Here is a 20,677-nt window from a genome sequence, read left to right as displayed (position 1 = left end):
ATAATATTTTCGTCAAATAATTCAGAGGCCACAACTGCTGCCTCGCAGATCATCGATAACTGAAATCACACTATTTAATAAGTTTATCACAACAATTAGGCTCAACAACAATATCACAGCAATTAGTAGTATGATTAATCAATATTATTTAGCTTGCGGGAGCAGTCCCTCACTTTTGTGGAAGTAGAATAATGATATGTAATGACTCGTAACTAGGGGTTTCATAACAGACTGGGCGGACACAAACAGGAACGATCAGATTGTTTGGTTCTTTTGTAATCTATGGAGAGGCAACCAAGTTCTTGGTCAGGCATCTCACAATACGTTACATAATATGCTTCTTTTTATTGTAAATGACGTGTTTAAACGACTCTAGGCGTTTTTAAGGGTTGCACAATGGAAGGTAAATTTGACATCTGCATGACGGGAAGCCCGCCTTGGGGATTTCGGCTTGCAGGAGGCGCTGACTTTCACCAACCCATAACAATCAGTCGCGTTACTCCCGGTTTGTTCCTGATCATTTTTCCTCGTTTACGTTGATATAAACAGTAAATTTCCTCTTCAATGCCACCAAAGAGCTACTGTTCCGTTATTGTCAATTTTTCTCAAATCTTAAAACTTTGACCCCCTCAGTCACCCCGCCCCCGCTCACACCCCTCCCCTAACCAGGGATTTGGAAAAATTAATTGCAATTAATTGTCTTGAGAAAAAATTGTAACAATCAATTAATTTAATTGGCAGAATAAAACAATCAATTATTGCAATAATTGCAATTATGATCAATTAGGTTTTACTTTCTATCAATAATCAATTTCGTAGTTTTTTAAAAAAATTGCAATTAAATTGGAGTCACCAATCAATTATTGCAATCAATTAATTGCCAATTATTGCAATTCCAATTAGTTTTTCCAAATCCCTGCCCCTAACACGCCCCCAGTCCACCCTTCTCCACCTGGAGGTTTGGAACCCCTCTCGTCCAGCTTTCCCAACCCTACCCATCCCGAACCCCCATGCCCTAGCATCTCTACCAAGCTGAGTACTACTGAAGCCAACCGAGCGTTTGAGAGCAATTCGCCCAACTTTAGTAGGTTATATTTAGTAGCCGCACAGCGAAAGCTAGGGCTGTTATTGGCCTTCTCTTGGTTTTTACGACTCGAAGAGGAATATTGGTTTTCTTGAGTTTTTTTTAACCGGACGTACTATTTGTTCGAACAGTGTTTTGACCTTAAAGCGGAAGTGAGTAAAATCGGCTTGTGAACTAATTTTTTCTGAGCGAAAGAAGTTTTTGATCATGCGCTGCAATCAATGAATGACTTTTCGAATTTGAAAAGTGTTCTGGACAAACTGGCGCCTATACATAACCATTTTAAGGCGTTTTTCATCCTATTGGCCCAGTTTTTGCGTTGAGTCTTTGAAAATAAGTGAAAAAATTTTTTGGTATGTGAAATAAGTGAAAATAAGTAGAAAAAATTTTTGGTAAGTCCATTTTTTAAAATATTTCGACTTTTCTAAAAAATTATTTTAATATTTTGAATCTTGTTCTGTTTTCATTTTTTATCAGTAAGAAAAATTTTATGAACCTTCGGGGATTTTAATTTCTTTCGAATTTTTTTGAATAGTTTTTTTGGCGTCAGGTCTTTAAAACTCAGTCAAGGTGTTTTTCGTAATTGCAGTTTTAATTTTTTGACACTTATTTTGCAAATTATTTTTAAAATTTGGAATCTGTTAACTCTTTTTAGGTTTTATATCTCTACAGGAGGATGGCTTTTTGATATTTCTAAGCCTCGAATGCTAAATAATGGAATGCAATTGTTTTTCTACTTCATTTTTTTCTCAGTTTGTCTTTTAACTGGAATTAGTCTTTTTTTCTGTTTTGACAATGTATCCATTTTCTCCACTTGTAGCAATTATCATTTTATATTTCGCAAAGACGAAAGTTATTTCACCCCAAAAAATCTGTCAATTTACGATTTGCTACAGAAATATGTAATCTGCTCACACCCCTCCCCTAACCAGGGATTTGGAAATATTAATTGCAATTAATTGTCTTGAGAAAAAATTGTAACAATCGATTAATTTAATTGGCAGAATAAAACAATCAATTATTGCAATAATTGCAATTATGATCAATTAAGTTTTACTTTCTATCAATAATCAATTTCGTAGTTTTTTAAAAAAATTTGCCTCGAATTTACGCAAAAATGTACGCATATGGGTATACCCTCTTTAACATTCAGCATTTTCATCAAAGACGAAAGTTATTTCACCCCAAAAAATCTGTCAATTTACGATTTGCTACAGAAATATGTAATCTCCTCACACCCCTCCCCTAACCAGGGTTTTGGAAAAATTAATTGCAATTAGTTGTCTTGAGAAAAAATTGTAACAATCAATTAATTTAATTGGCAGAATAAAACAATCAATTATTGCAATAATTGCAATTATGATCAATTAGGTTTTACTTTCTATCAATAATCAATTTCGTAGTTTTTAAAAAAATTGCCTCGAATTTACGCAAAAATGTACGCATATGGGTATACTCTCTTTAACATTCAGCATTTTCATCAAAGACGAAAGTTATTTCACCCCAAAAAGTCTGTCAATTTACGATTTGCTACAGAAATATGTAATCTGGGAACTTTTCGTTTAGTACCATGTTTCCGACGTGGAAACTAGTCTAAGTGTCGTTCCAATCAATTAATGCAATTAAATTGGAGTCACCAATCAATTATTGCAATCAATTAATTGCCAATTATTGCAATTCCAATTAGTTTTTCCAAATCCCTGCCCCTAACACGCCCCCAGTCCACCCTTCTCCACCTGGAGGTTTGGAACCCCTCTCGTCCAGCTTTCCCAACCCTACCCATCCCGAACCCCCATGCCCTAGCATCTCTACCAAGCTGAGTACTACTGAAGCCAACCGAGCGTTTGAGAGCAATTCGCCCAACTTTAGTAGGTTATATTTAGTAGCCGCACAGCGAAAGCTGGGGCTGTTATTGGCCTTCTCTTGGTTTTTACGACTCGAAGAGGAATATTGGTTTTCTTGAGTTTTTTTAACCGGACGTACTATTTGTTCGAACAGTGTTTTGACCTTAAAGCGGAAGTGAGTAAAATCGGCTTGTGAACTAATTTTTTCTGAGCGAAAGAAGTTTTTGATCATGCGCTGCAATCAATGAATGACTTTTCGAATTTGAAAAGTGTTCTGGACGAAATGGCGCCTATACATAACCATTTTTAGGCGTTTTTCATCCTATTGGCCCAGTTTTTGCGTTGAGTCTTTGAAAATAAGTGAAAAAATTATCCATTTTCTCCACTTGTAGCAATTATCATTTTATATTTCGCCTAAAACCTCTAGTTTTATTTTGTGCAATCTGCTTTTATCATCTGTTAAGAAGTTAACTGATTGCAAACAATCATTTAGCATTTTTTAATTTTTGTTTGCAATTGATTTAAAAAAATTTTGCGCTGAGAATGTGCTGAAGTTCGGTTTAAGAATTTTGACTAATTATTGTTTTGTGCGGACAATTATAGGTCCTCGGTTCAGAAATTCAGTTTAGTTTCTAATATTGTCATCTACCTTATGTTTTCTTGATTTGTTTTTGGGCGAGTTAGATGAGTATCAAGAGTTTTTTATGACAGTTTTTTGCTCTGTCGGTTTTTTAAGCCCATCAGTATCTGACCATCCTATAAAATTTAGGCCATTTATCAACGTAACCAAATGTTCTTGTTAGTTAAATTTTGCGGTATCAAGATTTCAGTGATTTTCCTGTAAAATTGTCTTACGGTATATATCTGATCGGTCTTTGTACTTTTAATGAATGATGTGTTAATTTTTATAGGTTTTAATTTGCTCTATGATGTCAATGATCAAATTTTTCTGGTGATGTTAGCGCGTAAATTTTATCATTTTAAATTCAATGATGGTGATGTAATTAGTTAGTGATGTTTTTTGATAAAAGGTAATGGTGTCAGTTGCGTTTATAGTTCTCTTTGTAAAATTCCGACGATGCGAGTCGCTTCCGGAATTCTGCTGGCTGTGTTTTCATTTCGTCGTCAAGATTTTTGTTACGACCATATGTCACAACCAATTCAAATCTGGTTGCTGTTCATCTTTCATGCAATTTCATCTGAATAGAGTGTGTGAAGTCATTTTTCACTCATAGTGGAGCGATTTATTTTGTTCATTTGATTGAATAAGTTTTTGCTCACTCGTGACTTAGCTCGCTCTCAAAAATGACTTACTCACTCTAAGATTGAGTTCTCTCTTTTTTTAATACAAAGAGATATTGACAAGTGAATGTGTGCAACTCTAATTGAAGGTTATTTGAGAGCAGCTTTTAGTAGCAGCAAGAAATTTGACAGATTCCTAATCAAAATTTAACATCAGCTTTTACTTTCAAAGTTTGTTCTCGTCTGTCTTTAACTATCTTTTTGAGACTGCAGATCTAGGAAGCTATCGCGGCTATTTTCCGGCAAGCTGACAGCTATGTTTCCAACATTTAGTCAAAATCGGGCAATATGTGGGTTGTTGTTTTATGTGAGTTGTGGAAGTTCTATTCCGTTCCAGGGCAATCTTGAGCAAACAGAGAAATAGAAGAGGAAAGTTGTAAGATAAGGCAATGGTTAGAAGAGTTGGAGGATGCTGTTTCAAAGACATCACATTGGTGCTTTGCAGACATTTTACTAGAATACCGATAGTGTACCGACAACATTTACCCCTTTTAAACAATTGATTTGTAATTTGAGTTTAAACTCACGCAACCTAAATTTGAAATTTCATTACATTTTAAATGTTTTTAAACGTTCCGTTGAATTACTCATTGTAATACAGCTCATCAAAAATAATGAATTCCACAAAGCTGTTGTTACTGTTAACAAATCTTAAATAAAACGATCGATTCATCTAAATTTTTTGACACTGTTTCTACTTTACAAAACTTTGCCGAAAGTAAAATTAATGGAATATATTTTCTGTATCTTCAGTTGAAGTACCTGTAGGCAGTTTACTTGTACTATTTACCTTCTCCATAGAGAGGAGTTACCGGGTTTACCTTTTTTCTAATGTTTTTTAAGCTTATGAGACGCAGTTGTGCTGCCATGATTGTGAAAAATTATTTTAATACTTTGAATCTTGAATTCTGTTTTCATTTTTTATCAGTAAGAAAAATTTTATGAACCTTCGGGGATTTTAATTTTTCTTTCGAATTTTTTTGAATAGTTTTTTTGCCGTCAGGTCTTTAAAACTCAGTCAAGGTGTTTTTCGTAATTGCAGTTTTAATTTTTTGACACTTAATTTGCAAATTATTTTTTAAATTTGGAATCTGTGAACTCTTTTTACGTTTTATATCTCTACAGGAGGATGGCTATTTGATATTTCTAAGCCTCGAATGCTAAATAATTGAATGCAATTGTTTTTCTACTTCATTTTTTTTCTCAGTTTGTCTTTTAACTGGAAGTAGTCTTTTTTGCTGTTTTGACAATGTATCCATTTTCTCCACTTGTAGCAATTATCATTTTATATTTCGCCTAAAACCTCTAGTTTTATTTTGTGCAATCTGCTTTTATCATCTGTTAAGAAGTTAACTGATTGCAAACAATCATTTAGCATTTTTTAATTTTTGTTTGCAATTGATTTAAAAAAATTTTGCGCTGAGAATGTGCTGAAGTTCGGTTTAAGAATTTTGACTAATTATTGTTTTGTGCGGACAATTATAGGTCCTCGGTTCAGAAATTCAGTTTAGTTTCTAATATTGTCATCTACCTTATGTTTTCTTGATTTGTTTTTGGGCGAGTTAGATGAGTATCAAGAGTTTTTTATGACAGTTTTTTGCCCTGTCGGTTTTTTAAGCCCATCAGTATCTGACCATCCTATAAAATTTAGGCCATTTATCAACGTAACCAAATGTTCTTGTTAGTTAAATTTTGCGGTATCAAGATTTCAGTGATTTTCCTGTAAAATTATCTTACGGTATATATCTGATCGGTCTTTGTACTTTTAATGAATGATGTGTTAATTTTTATAGGTTTTAATTTGCTCTATGATGTCAATGATCAAATTTTTCTGGTGATGTTAGCGCGTAAATTTTATCATTTTAAATTCAATGATGGTGATGTAATTAGTTAGTGATGTTTTTTGATAAAAGGTAATGGTGTCAGTTGCGTTTATAGTTCTCTTTGTAAAATTCCGACGATGCGAGTCGCTTCCGGAATTCTGCTGGCTGTGTTTTCATTTCGTCGTCAAGATTTTTGTTACGACCATATGTCACAACCAATTCAAATCTGGTTGCTGTTCATCTTTCATGCAATTTCATCTGAATAGAGTGTGTGAAGTCATTTTTCACTCATAGTGGAGCGATTTATTTTGTTCATTTGATTGAATAAGTTTTTGCTCACTCGTGACTTAGCTCGCTCTCAAAAATGACTTACTCACTCTAAGATTGAGTTCTCTCTTTTTTTAATACAAAGAGATATTGACAAGTGAATGTGTGCAACTCTAATTGAAGGTTATTTGAGAGCAGCTTTTAGTAGCAGCAAGAAATTTGACAGATTCCTAATCAAAATGTAACATCAGCTTTTACTTTAAAAGTTTGTTCTCGTCTGTTTCTTTAACTATCTTTTTGAGACTGCAGATCTAGGAAGCTATCGCGGCTATTTTCTGGCAAGCTGACAGCTATGTTTCCAACATTTAGTCAAAATCGGGCAATATGTGAGTTGTTGCTTGTTGTTTTTTTAGACAAGTTCTATTCCGTTCCAGGGCAATCTTGAGCAAACAGAGAAATAGAAGAGGAAAGTTGTAAGTTAAGGCAATGGTTAGAAGAGTTGGAGGATGCTGTTTCAAAGACATCACATTGGTGCTTTGCAGACATTTTACTAGAATACCGATAGTGTACCGACAACATTTACCCCTTTTAAACATAATCGATTTGTAATTTGAGTTTAAACTCACGCAACCTAAATTTGAAATTTCATTACCTTTTAAATGTTTTTAAACGTTCCGTTGAATTCCTCATTGTAATACAGCTCATCAAAAATAATGAATTCCACAAAGCTGTTGATACTGTTAACAAATTTTATATAAAACGATCGATTCATCTATATTTTTTGACACTGTTTCTACTTTACAAAACTTTGCCGAAAGTAAAATTAATGGAATGTATTTTCTGTATCTTCAGTTGAAGTACCTGTAGGCAGTTTACTTGAACTATTTACCTTCTCCATAGAGAGGAGTTACCGGGTTTACCTTTTTTCTAATGTTTTTTAAGCTTATGAGACGCAGTTGTGCTGCCATGATTGTGAATTCTTTTATACAATTTCCAAGATATTGATATGCGTTAATAGTTGCTCTCGAACAGGTTGAAGAAACTATTGTATTAATGTCTTTTTTATTCAAAAATTTTGCATGGCAGTTTTGATTTTTCAGTGACTTATCACGCTTGACTTGTAAATTTTTGGGAGATCTAAACCGTACTCATTGAGCAGCTGAATTGGAGTAATTTACTAAAATTCGAATGAAAAGCGCGCCCTTTGAATTGTACTAGGGGCTTGTGTGTGCACTAGTAAACATCAACTGAAGCCCCCTACTAAACTGAATGCGCCACTACCGTGGCGGATGCGGGCCGCATTAGAATCAAGTGCCCATCAGTAATTCGGGAGCAATTCGTTACAAACATTTAAGTTTTTAGCAGTTATTTTTAGTCTCTGTTCTTCTTTTATTCAATTTTTCATACCAATTTTTTGTCGAACCAAGTTTTACTGTCTTTTTTGTGTATTGGAAAACAGAAAGAACTGGTAAAGACCAAGGGAATCAAGTTGAGCAGGTCTCGAAGAGTCTTTACTTTTTAATTGCTCTCGAAGGTGTCTCGAAGAGTCTTTACTTTTTAATTGCTCTCGAAGTTGTCTTTTTATACAATATTTTTGCTTGACCGCTTTCTTGTAGAACTTTATTTCGATAACTTTTCTGGAGTGACTTTCACGCTTGACTTAATTTTTGCCTGATCTAAATTGCTCTAATTAAGGAATAAAGTGTTAAAACAAAAGCGATCGTAATATGATATTGTAAGGGCCTGATAGCCGAGTGGTTAATGGTTTAGTCTAGCGCGCTGGAGTTCGCGGTTTGGAATCCCTCCATAGTAGTTTATTTTGCACCCATAACGTAAAACTTATCTAGGCTACAGCGCCCTATGAATTGAATTTCCGCGCCTGTCGTTCGGGGGCAATTTCTCCGACGATAGTCCGTTTATGTTTTAAGTATGCGAAACTGCCAACTGTGAGAAGAATTCCCCGAATCCACGCCTGCCTCCCCTAAAAGCGCACTCCTCGCCATTAGGTTTGTGAGCAATTCATTTGACGTTAATGCTATGTTTGCTCATTCATCGCCCTCAAAGAAGTTGGAATTAGCCAATATAATAATTAGTATTGGAGCTTTTTCTTTGACGAAATCAAATTTAGGTTAAATTTTCTCTCTTCTGAGTCCAAATGGATTAGGTCGCAAGCATCATGTCTTATCTGTCTTGGAACAAAAAAATTCACTAAATTATTTGTTTTCCACATATTTCCTTACTTAGCGTATTGTAAAATTTCTTGAATTACATCATATTCTGAAACAGTTAGTAAAAATGTAGGTTTTTTTTCTGTTATGAGTTGTTCAGCTTCCGATTCAGAGCTTTGTCTGGACCGTGAAAAGAAAGTAGGCGACAGATTGTTACTAGCATCGAGATAGGACATATTTTGAAGTATCATTTCTGTAAAAGTCATTCGTAAAGTAATTATTTTTTGAAATATTTTTCGAGGGATTTTTCTTTGTTTTCTTCAATCAATATGGATCCAATTTTATTTTTACATGAGTGAGTCGGGGAGGCAATTTTTGGCGGTTAATCTTAGAAGAGTTTGGTTTCAGTATTGAGACAAAGTTTGTTTTTGTAGTTTTTTGATGGTTTTTTCTCTAGTTTATCTTAATATTTGCTTGGTGCTAGACTTCGCATAGAAATCTTTTTTCTTCTTCTGTTGAAACTTCCACTATGCTGTATTATATGATCTCATGCTGGTTTGTTAGCATTTGGACCAGTCGGAATTTTATAATATTTAAGCTTTTCCTGTTTTTTACGCGTTTTGATATTTGGAAATTATTCCTAGTTTCGTGCCCAAGTAAGAGGAAATGGCAAAGCTATGTCTTTCTGATAATTTTCTGCCGGAAGGAAATTTACGTAAATTCTGTTTTCGTTCCGCGATATTAGTATCAGAAAACTGTCAAAATTTGAATGAAATTCAAATGGCTTTGACAGTTTCCTAATTCTTCCAATCTCGTCACGTTTAGCGTTTTTGTTGAATAGTAAGATGATATTTTCAATTGCTCTCGAACGAAGTGTGAAAGGAGCAATTATTGTAAACGTCGGTGTCGTTTTAATGTAAAATTTTTGCTTGACCGTTTTTGCGCTTTTGTTCGAGAACATTCTTTCAATTTCTTTTCTTGACTTTTTCACGCTTGAAATCGTGATTTTTGCGAAATTGCGAAATGTTGCTAAAAACAAAAGTGAATGTAAGATAAGACATTGGAAGGCTCGGATAGCCCAGTGTGAAATGCTTCTACCGAGAACATTTTGTCCAATGTTTGTCGGCTTATGATCATCTTTCAACGTCAAATAATGCCCTTCTTGGCATGTGTAATCCCTCCCCTGTGGTCCATCTTATTTTGGTGTGTTCTGCCTCTATTGTGAAGTTAGGCTAATCTCTCAATTGAAATTTGAGGCCTGTACTGTGACCTCCATTTCTACGTTCCGTTTGATGCCTCTTTTTGGCCTCCCTGTTTCCTAACACTTCGTGGAGTTCAGAATTATGCTTGTGAAATTGGTAGCAAAGACTCACGATTTGATGTGGAAACTCAAAAGGCGCCTGATACACTGATAAAGAGCTATCATTTTCGCACCTATTGACGCGTTTAGCGAAGTTCATAAGAACAAAGAAGTGGTTTGCATTGGCTATGAGCATCCCAAGTTTCGATTAGTCAGCAAATGTTGACATAGTAACCTATTATATCAAAATTGGACAGCAAAATTAGAGTTTGCTTTTATGCTTCGACAAATTAAGTGCAGTTACAGTTTCTATTCAAGGTTTTACCCTGAAAGCTTTAATCGGGGCTTTCTCCCCAGTTGTCTTTACCAAAAGTCGATCGACTGATATTGCGGCTAATAATTCTACAGCTTGTAGACAGTAGTGTTTTGGTCATTTCTGACAAATTTGTTTTTTTTTTAATTGCTCTCGAACGAGTTTGAATCAATTATTGTCAACGTGTGTTTCTTTTTACGACTCGAAGAGGAGTATTGGTATTCTAAACGTTTTTTAAGCTGAAACAATTTTGTTCATAATGTTTTTGTTTTCGAACCTTGACTACTATTTTAGGACGTTGAATTTGTTTTCAAACATTGGACTTTAACTGTGCCTTAACTTCTATACTGAACGGAGAAAGTAAGTTAGCACCCCCTATTCTCACGAAATGAAAATTCTTTTTTGTTGCAATATTACTTAACTTAAAATCCCATTTTGAAAACAATTTCTGCACCATTGATCCCCAACACGTTCAGATAAAATGTTATGTTCACTTACCAGAAATCCCAATGTAAAGTTGAAGATCTCCCTCCAAGTTTTACAGTAAAAAGAAAGTTTAGACAAGGTGTGATGTTTTCATAATTTTTAAACTATGGCTAAGTTTTCACTTGTGTTAATCATTAGAGAGAAAGAAAGAGAGAGATGAATAATTTGTGATTTTGTAACAACTTTCTTTTTACTGTTAAACTTGGATGGAGGTCATCGACTTTAGATTGGGATTTCTAGTAAGTGAACGTTACGCCTTATCTGAATTTCATGGGTAGAGGACTAGTGTAGGGGACCAATTGTGTAAAAAATCGTTAATAATCCCTGTACCCCCTGTACCCAATTGTTAATAATCCCTGTACCCCTATCATCCCCAAGCTAAGTAACACGTCTCCGCTCAGCTACCTACCCCCCCCCCCCTCCGCTGATCCCCTCCCGTTCAGTTACCTACTCCTCCCAAAAACATACATTCCCGACTCCTAAATTCTAAACCCCCCCCCCCCCCCCCACTAACTCACCACCAGCTGGTTTGATCCCATCCCCGGTCAGAAATTTTTGCACTATAAAAATATAGCTAGTCTATGCCCCCTTCTAAATTGTTTCCCTCGTCGCTAGTCGTTCGAGAGCAATGGTTCCGACGCTAGACGGTATATGTTTAATAGCCGCCTCAGCTTCTCAGCAGGCTACTCCTATTTATTCAATCCAAAGAATTTGGATTGTATTGGTGCGCTGTTTTTTTAAGATGTTTTACACTTTTTCTCATGACTTTTTGGGGTTTCCCATTATAGCTCGCCCACAAAATTATAGACCCCATTATGGTATAATTACCATGATTGGGGGACTATAGGTTATCTGACCACTAAGCTGGGGGCTATAGTGGGAAAAACCCGACTTTTTAGGTTTCGAAACAGGATTAACTGGTAAAGCTAGGTGGACATTAAGTTGCAATAGAGGCCCTCAGCGGACATATGTAGTCTTTCTATTGTTGGATGTACTGAAGTTGCTTGCAGCGCCTAAGTTCAAGGTGAAAAGTCCCTTTTTCAAGTTTTTGACCATAAAATTATTCTGTTTTTCATGCTTTTTTTTTCATTTTTTTTCCTTAACGAGTGTTAAATTGTCATTGGCTAAAGCTCCTAGTAGTCGTCTACCAGCTAGAAATGCTTGTCACCAATCTTTTTCGATGTATCTGTTTTTGTAATACAAACTTAATTTTATGATTTTGTAATTTTCAAGTTTTTTTGAATTTTTATGGCATTTTTCTTGTTTTTGATCTTTAGGGGCCAAAGAATCTTTTTTGGAGCTTGAAGATGGGTTAATGAGTTGTCTTAGGTTACAACAAATTAAATTTTAAATTTGCTGATTTCAACATCAGAAATTTTGGCAAGTTTTGATTAAAAATTGAAATTTTTTCATGTGCTTTGAAATTTTTTGTCAATTTTGGAGTTTTTTAGAGGCCAATGAAGCTTTTCATGGACTCGACGAGGGACACTGGATAAATTGTTGTGGCAACTATTTAGTTTTGAAGATATGAATCTGAGGATTATTGGCAGGTTTTTAAAATTTTCCAATTTTATGTTTTAATATTTGTAATTTTTCTGAGTATTTTGGTCTATTAGGGCCAATGAAGCATTTCCTGGTTTTGAATATGGTTCCTGGGTAGTTTTTTTGGGTAGTTAGACTACCCAATAGTTTTGAAGATATTAGTCTGAGGAATTTTTGCATACTTTTATTAAAATTTGCCAATTTCATGCTTTTTGAAATTATTTGTCATTTTTTGAGTGTCGTTCTCTAGGGGCCAATAAAGTTTTTCATGGGTTTTAATGTATCTACTGGTTGGTTTTTGTAACAACTAAATAGGTTTAGAAGATTTCAATCTGAGAAGTTTGCCATTTCATGTTCTTTTGATAATGTTTGTCATTTGTTGAATTTTTCTATCTTTGGGGGCCAGTTTATCGCTTGGAGGTGGGTTGCTGAATTTTGTGACAATAAAGAGTTCAGAAGGTATTATAAGGAATTTTAACAATTCTTTTTTCATGTTTTTAAAAATTCTTGTCCTTTTTCGACTTTGTCAATTTTAAGGCGCCATTGAAAGTAGATAGATTTTGGTGGCTTAAGCTTGTTTTTTTAGGACATTGGCTGAAAAATCTTGGCTTTGTTTATCCAACTTTTAAAGCTTTTTTGTTGTTTTTCCTCTCAAGCCGATTTCTGCTGGCCTGTAATTTATTTATTCTCTATATCTTTGCAAGGATGAATTGGTTTTGATGACAAGCATGTGAATTTTTTGTTGGTAAAAAAACAAATTTGCAATCATTGTAGTTTTTTTGAATTATTTTGAAATTTTGTCAATTAAAATTTTCCTGAACTCAAGTCGTCAATAATGATGGCATGCGCAGAATAAAAGAATAACCATTTTGGCATTGAAGAAGTTGACATCAGAACGATGGAGCGAGTCTGTAGCACATCTGCTAAAGAAAGGTATTTACCATGCTTATCTTGGAAGTGTTTAACATTCGAATGACGTTATTGTTTCTCTGAATTTGTGAAAATATTTTTCCTTTTGATTCGAAAAAGTCATTTGGTTTGCTGGTCAAATGGTTGACTGCTAAGTTCTCCATTTATTTCTTTGTATTGTTTTTCATGACTTGTCCCGCTATGTTTTTTACTAAGTCGAACTAAAATTTTCCGCTTTACCTTAGTTCACAGCTTGTTCAACATTTTGCGTGAAATGTTTTTTACTTCTCTGGGCTAGTTTCACGCTTCGCTCATTTTGCTCAAAGTGCTCTCAGACTGCATTTGCTCAGCATTTCAAAATGCATTTCAAAATGAACAGAGTCAGTAAAAACGAAATCAGAAATAGAAACGGGATAAACCCCATAAAGCCGTTTTAGATGCCCGTTACTCGAACTTTGTTCTTAAAGTCTTAGTCATCATCTCTAATTCTTGTTGGTATTGATTTTAGCTCCTTTATCGTCTCACTAGTAAATAGGAGTATGTTAAACTACAAAATGACATCAAAATAGTTTGCACTTTAAAATTGTTTTTCTACGAAAATCATTTTTTTTACTTATTCTTTCTCTTCTTTCAATCCCAATCGTGGTTATAGGAATCAACGGCTGCTATTTTCCGGCAATCTGTCGGGTATGTTTTACTCAAGCAGTTCGAAATGGTTTTAAGGACGGCAATTTTATAGTTGCCTTCATGCTATATTTAACTATACTAATGCGTCATGATTTTAGGAAGCCTGGCCTTCCAACACGGCATGCGAGACGGTGATGCGCTGTTGTACGTTGACGGACACAATGCTGCCAGTTTGACCCATTTAGATGTACAAAATTTGGTCAAACAGGTGGGAGCGTCTGGACAATTGAGACTGACTCTGTCGAGACCCTCACCCCACAATCAGCATCGTCCTCTTCAGCGGGTAAGATTATACGGAGTTTATTTATTGATGACAAGGAGGTTTGTAATATTAGTTCCTTCAATCTTTAGTTGCTATTTAATGCAGTGAGTCGTGTTTGACATAGCAAATTCGCAGCTTTAAAAATGCAACATGAAAAATTGGCTGAGCTTAGTTTTGAAGTGTTTTTGCCACTTGGCGCTGGTCAAGCATCCCTTGATATTTTTTTAAATGTGATTTTGAAATCCTGTTCTTGAAATCTATTTTCTGTAGGGTCCGAGTTACAATCAAGATCAGCCGAGAACCTCTATGGGTGGTCCGCCTCAAGTGCAGCACTTGCAGTACAATTCTCCAATTGGGCTCTACTCGGCTAACAATGTGTATGCTGCTCTCAAGGATCAAACAGAAGGCTATGTTGGGAACGATGCACAAGTTGTTATGGGGTAAATTTTCTACTTGAGCTAGATTTGTTGCCGATTATTGATAAAAATCAAAGAAATTCAGTCCTATATTATGGTAATCTTCTCTGTAAATTTGCTCTGCAGTTTTCTTGAGCCCTAGGAGAATGCTCGCAAACAAATTGTTTAGCCTTTAATTTCACGTACTGGATTTTTTTATGCTGACTCGGTTATAGTTTGAACAGTGATCACTAAATGTGAATCCTCTAATGTACATTAATTGAATTCGTTTTTTGCGATCGAATTTTAACCCAATTATATCTAATGGGCTGCTTTTTGCTAAATAAATATATATTCATTTTAAAGGTAATTAAGGGCAATATAGAGTGACTCTACTGGACGTGTTTGACTTATAAGTCTATTTTGCTATAGGCGACAACTTGCCTCTGCCCTGGGTCAACAAGGTAATGAGTACGATCCTACGCAGTCTGAGACTTACAGATTGCTTCAACAAGATGAACGGGACAAACACTATGGCGGATCAAACACAAGCAGCCACTCGAACCTAGTGAGAACTTACTCGAACCCAAGGGAAGCAGCGACCAACGACAGTCATGTACAGTCAAGGTCCGTCCGAAGATTGCAGAAGGAAACAGAATCGAACGGTATGAACTACTCTAATCATAATTTCAATTTACTTGAGTTTCTTGGTCCTGTTGTTCTTTAATTGCTCTCAAACGAAGTTTGTAGCAATTATATTAGTTCTATGGTCTTTTTATGCCATTTTTCGTCTGACCCTTTTGACTGACTATGTCCATTTTATGAGCTATAAGTTTTGGTACTACAAACACAAACACGCAAAATAATACTAATTTTTGCAATTTTTAAGTTTTTTAAAATTTTTTTGTCATTTTTTGAGTTTTTCTAGCCTCAGGGGCCAGGAAATCTAACTTAAGGTTTGATAATAGGGCAGTGTATTGTTTCTAGTGACAATGGAATGGTTTTCAACAACATTTTACTGTCTCGAATTTCAGCATTTTTTTTGATAAAATCTTTAAATTTTCCTAAATTTTTTCAATTTTCGATGTTTGTCCATTTTCATGCGCCAGAAAAACGGTTTGATAAAAAGTTACTTTATGTTTGTTATTGTCAATGGCATTGTTTTAATAATTAAAAATTTCGAATATGAAAAAGTTTTTGATAAAATTTGCAATTTTTTTCAGTTTTTGAAAACAGTTGTCTTTCATTCAGTTTTTTTTGCGTTAGTAACCTCCTCCAGGGTTTGATAGTGTGTTATTACATAGTTTCTAGGGGGCAATAGAATATTTTCCAACATTATAATTGAACGAATTTGTTTTTGAAATTTGAAATTTTTTCTAAAAATCATTGCCTATCGATCTTTTTGAGCCAATGAACTTTTAAGTCTTGGAATTGGTTTACTGGATAGCCGCTAGAGACAGAAATGATTCTGAAGATATTAGTATCACGATTTTCAGCAAAGTTTCATTAAAATTTGCGATTGATCTCTTTTTAATATTTTTTGTCATTTTCTGAGTTAATCGATCTTCAAGGGCCAATGAATTTTTTCAGGTCTTGCAGATATAACCCTGGACCGATTTCAGAGCTAAAAATTGGTTTTTAACATATTTTTGAAAAAGGTATATTTAAAGAGATCGAATTTTGCCTTCGGGGAAATGTTCAAGAGTTTTAACAACGGGTATTTTTTTGTTTTCTTTGTTTGTTTCTCAACTTTTTGAAATGATTTTGTTTGTGTTTTGTCTGGCATTGTTTAAATGATCTGCTGGTCAGGTAGAGTACTTCTAATAATCTTTGACTTCTCGAGTGACTTTTTCACGCTTTTTTGGTTTTTGAGTTATTTCAATTGATCTCACTCCGAAATATGAAGTTCGTTGTTCAAACAAAACCGATTATTAGAGAGACGATGACAAGGCCCTGATAGCCGAGTGTTTAATACCCCCTCAGTCGAGTTGACGGAATCAGACTCGATATTCGAACTCTACTTTCGGCTGATGTTTTCGCACCCATAAAGAAAAATTTATCTAGGCTATAGCCCCATAATTAATTTGCCCGCCTATCTTTCGGGAGCAATCTTTCCGACGTTAGTCAGTTTATGTTTTCATTTTGGTACTCAAGAAGATCAATTGCGACAATCTGTCGCTTGACTTTTAAGAGGACAAATGGTGTCGTTTAGAGTAATTTACAGCTAGAATTCATTGAAGTAGTGATTTATGTCTACACTCCTTAGCCTCCATAACACTTGTTAACCAATTCTATGTTTAATATAGGTTATCATGGTGTGCTAACTTCAACAGATACTAACCAAATACTCATCGCATGCCTTGTGGAAGAGTAATTTCCAGAGATGCCAATAAGGTAAGCTATAATATAGACATTTGTTCCAAATATTTTGCGTTCAAATAGAAGTTATCACCTAATGAGATCCAGGAGATAGAATGAAATGTCCCAGTACCACGGGTCTAAATGGACCCAGTTGCTGATCTTAGCACATAAAGAGCACCATCTGTCCCTCCGGTCACCGGATTATTAACTATCTGATAAAAATCTTGCGGCTGCGGAAATCTAGTTGAATAAAATTGATCCTCAAACCCTACACCCAACCTTTTTTCAGTTTTTGGGGGATTAAGGTGGACAAAAAAGAGCAGTTGAGTCAATAAAAATGCAATTTGATTGAAGGTACTATGAAGCGCCTTATTTTTCAATGTTATTGGAATGTCAGCAACGATGCTTTTTAGAGGCACTCTTTTCACCAGCTGCATCAGCTCTGCAACCACTGAAGCCCTTGCACCGCAATAACGCTTACTCCTCTTTTGGCTCAGGCATCAGCCTACCACTAACTACTCACCCTTACAGGAGTGACAGTAGTAGCCACTTGAGAGAACACTATTTGGGTAAGCACTCTCTCTTCACCACCCCTTTGTTTAAACAAACCACTAAAGCACAATGTATGTTCAATCAAATTTAATTAACCCAAATTCTGTTCTTGAACCTTCTCTACCTCCAACAGATGTGCTGCGATTATTCTCAACTGTTGTTTAATTTGATCTCATCGCCCGATTGTAGTTGAAAATTGCAACTATTTTTTGGCAATTCTTAGAAGGAAAATTAAACCAAGTGAAGGATCTAACTTATCGCGGCCAATGTTTGTTGAATCCTGAAAGTGTTAGCCGAGACGCAAAATCCATTAAAACTGCACACTATTGTACTTGAAATTGGTGATTGGAGATTAGATTTTGTGCAAGTCTGTTGAAGCGAGAGAATGGGTTACTGCCTTGGTTTTTGTTCACTTTGTATTTGCTGCTTGAGCTTTGTTTGCATGACTAATACTTCATTGAATCGTATCTCTGAATGGCAAACACGCCGTCCTGATTGCGACCTTGTAGTGGTAACTGCCACCTGTCTGGTTCGTACGTAAACTCTTCTGTTTTATCAGGGGTCCAGTAGATTGTCTAAACACAATAAGGGACCCTAACCTTGCAGCTGTAGCAAGCTAATTGACTGAACAGAATGGAAGCTTAAAACTTGCTCCTGCACCGAGTTTTTTATCTGTTTTTTTTTGGGGAGGTATCAAGATTGAACCAATAAAAATGCCGTTTGAACAAAATTGAACCAGACTAATATCTTATTTTTAATGATAAAGCCTCCTAGCTACTGCGAAATTGATTGTATAGTTTTTTTATCATTTAAGATGTCATTTGGTGCCTTTTGTTTGATTTTTACTGTTCAAATTGTAGAATATAACTTGTAACGAAGTGTGGGTGTGTGATTAATATCTGACCTGTTTTTGGTAGTCTTTATCAATGTTGTAGCTGTGTATTGTCTTGCTATCATAGTCAAACTGTCTCGCAATCTCCTCATGTGGACACACTAGAGATAGAGTACACTTGGGTCCAAGCATGAAAGCAGGAACACACGGCTCACAGAATGAACTCATGAAGTAGAACAGTTGTCTGTGTGACTCTGCGTCGTATAGCCCAAGGATACCCTATTAGGAAGTAAAATATGATACATAATTGATGAATTGATTGCGATTGTGAGCTTGATAGGAACAACTGTGTGATTTTAAGCAATTTTGAAATATCAGATAATTTCTACAATATTGCCTGAATAATAAAATTTCACTGGATTATAAATATGGCGATAGAAAGTTTTAGCCGCCATTTAACGTGGGAAGACATTCTCGGGCTATCAGAAATTACTGGCGCGCAACCTCATTTCATTTTCGTATGGCAATTTTTTATTATTAATATTGTGCAAAGAGCGAAATGTGTCTGGCACCTTTTTGTAGTTGAATGATACTCCGACCACATGTGGATTCCATTTTATCTCTGCCTCCACTCTGCCCATATACCTTGCCTGTAGCACACCATTGGGCATTTTCCGAACAACCCACGATTTCCCAGTCTCACCTAAAATTAAGTGTTCTGTTATTTACGTAGAGGTGTCCTAGTTGGGTAATTTTTGAGCAGGTTTGATAGCAGTATTTCGAGTCCATCATTGTAACCTCTAAAATAGAATTGGATTGAGGTTAATGTTCCACGTATGATTGGAAACGACTAACCGAAGAGTTGGTTTCTCTCCACACTAGTGTAGGCAGCCCCTACTGCCCATTGTGCCTGGTCATCAACTACCACCTCCCAGTAGTACCTCCCATCTGAGATGACCTTGTCACCCAATATACACTCCAGGGCACGAAGACTGCAAGCACCATCACAACACGACAATATTAAGTCATGGAAAATAACAATCAGAATTGATAAGAATTATCAAAAGATAGGAACTGATTCTTGTCACCGTAGAAAATGTGCAGCGAAAATTGGTATCTTTTCCGTTTGTGCCCCACCCCCAGTATGTTATGCTCCCCCAGTTAATGAGCACGTGCCATTACATAATAAATCATTATGTAAAAATATGGCACGTGGGTCTGGGAGTTGCAAATAATATGCACCCACTAAGCTGGGGGGGGGGGGGGGCACAAACGGAAAAGATCTGAAAATTGATGTCTACGCATTCAAATTCTGGGGTCTTTCTAATCATAGCCCTCCTCTCTAAGAGCACATATATTTACGCAGGGTGTGGGGGGGGGGGATTATGTGAAAGATTCAAATTTTGAATAGTAATTTTGTTAGTTATGATAGGCTCAGCGCACAAAAATGTAAAAATACCCATTAGTGGTTATAAAAACGTATACGCCTCCTCCATAACGTTGTGAGGACTGTAACGAAAAATGATGGCCGAGAGTTAAACGGCGATATAGAGATAATTTGCTCAGATAATTATGTCGCTCAACTTACCTGCCCTCTTTTGGATGCTGGCCCTTCTGAATGGCATTTGGTGGAACTACATGAGTAGCAGTTCTGTTTTCGTCGCTTAGTTTAACCCACATAGAGCAACTGTCGGCTGAGAACTTGAAGTTCATCCGAGATGATAACTCACAGTTCATCAAGTAGGATGGCTTAAACACTCCGGGGACAAACAGACGCTCTTTCATCTTAAACAGAATTAATTAAACATCATAGCAACTACTGTATTAGATGATTCCAAGTGGGTCCAAATGTAATTATTTTAAATGTGTTCATTTAATGAAAATCAGGTTGATTTTTGGATCTATTCCTTTCTCGCCACAATATTCCTTTCCTCAGAATATATAAAACTATATTCTGTGCCCACTTCTATTTTCCTCCCCACTACCACCTCGTTTGAGAGCAATGCGCCCGACGTTATTGGGTTATGTTTGTAAATTTACGGTAATTGGGGGCTATGCTCTCTGTCCGAGAAGCAAAGTGACGTTAGAATCAACCTTGTCCCAGTTGACCATGCAGTTAATGGGTTTACTGGCTTGCACCTCTCCCATTGGTCGCGTGCCAAAAGTCTCTTTGTCATCCTCCGTCAACATCTTGTATAGCTTGGATCACAAGTTCGAAAAGCCCTTTTACTTAGTCCACACAATTTTCTCTCGTTATCAATAAAAGTTGTACAAATGTCGGTGCTTGAATTTATGTAAGGTTCAGGAAGGTTTGGTTCTAAGTTTTGTAGATTCTACCACAGGTTTTACGGAAGATAAATGGTTATTGGTGACAAAAATCGTGGTTACTGGCTTCTGAGTTGCTTATGTTAGAAATGCTAGCGAAATTAATTATTACCAATTATGCACGTGTTAAGTTTCTTAATGAAATTCTGATAGATGTATCCGGTACTTCTTCAGTTACCAATATTCTAGTCTCTCCTGGGGGTTAAGTGCAGAGATAAGAAAACA

The 20,677-nt window shown here is 35.8% G+C and overlaps 2 protein-coding genes across 3 annotated transcripts in view; one reads left to right on the top strand and one right to left on the bottom strand.

The window, feature by feature from the left end:
- Window positions 1–362: 362 nt before the first annotated feature.
- The window catches only part of LOC142342845 (PDZ and LIM domain protein 7-like), a 62,897-nt gene continuing 42,582 nt past the window's right edge, over window positions 363–20,677 (top strand). Inside the window, exons 1-5 of one of the 2 annotated variants that reach the window (XM_075394467.1) lie at window positions 363–505; window positions 13,824–14,008; window positions 14,258–14,427; window positions 14,815–15,047; window positions 17,157–17,312. In XM_075394467.1, coding sequence (XP_075250582.1) covers window positions 397–505; window positions 13,824–14,008; window positions 14,258–14,427; window positions 14,815–15,047; window positions 17,157–17,312 — 853 coding nt within the window. In that variant the 5' untranslated portion in view covers window positions 363–396. The remainder of the gene's footprint in view (window positions 506–13,823; window positions 14,009–14,257; window positions 14,428–14,814; window positions 15,048–17,156; window positions 17,313–20,677) is intronic. The other variant, XM_075394468.1, reaches the window with a different exon arrangement.
- LOC142342846 (E3 ubiquitin-protein ligase Midline-1-like) lies at window positions 17,591–20,593 on the bottom strand. Its single transcript, XM_075394469.1, has 6 exons — window positions 20,222–20,593; window positions 19,716–19,912; window positions 18,983–19,119; window positions 18,700–18,830; window positions 18,200–18,406; window positions 17,591–17,870 (listed from the first exon to the last, which is right to left on the bottom strand). Exons 1-6 carry the CDS (start codon window positions 20,315–20,317, stop codon window positions 17,742–17,744), a joined length of 897 nt encoding a protein of 298 aa, XP_075250584.1. The 5' UTR covers window positions 20,318–20,593; the 3' UTR covers window positions 17,591–17,741.

This window comes from Convolutriloba macropyga, chromosome 7 (genome assembly GCF_964194025.1).
Source record: "Convolutriloba macropyga chromosome 7, txConMacr16.3, whole genome shotgun sequence".
NCBI classification, from domain to species: Eukaryota; Metazoa; Xenacoelomorpha; order Acoela; family Convolutidae; genus Convolutriloba; species Convolutriloba macropyga.
Note: the sequence above shows the minus strand (reverse complement) of the source record. Positions and strands in the feature narration are given on the sequence as shown.

Bases quoted from the DNA above. Each gene is read 5' to 3' on its own strand.
- LOC142342846 (XM_075394469.1), bottom strand. From the start codon at position 20,317: ATGTTGACGGAGGATGACAAAGAGACTTTTGGCACGCGACCAATGGGA. The intron at 19,913-20,221 runs GTTGATTCTAAC...ATTCTGTTTAAG, and splicing joins GCATGGTCAACTGGGACAAG to ATGAAAGAGCGTCTGTTTGT. The intron at 18,407-18,699 runs GTGCCAGACACA...ACTTCCTAATAG, and splicing joins TATCATTCAACTACAAAAAG to GGTATCCTTGGGCTATACGA.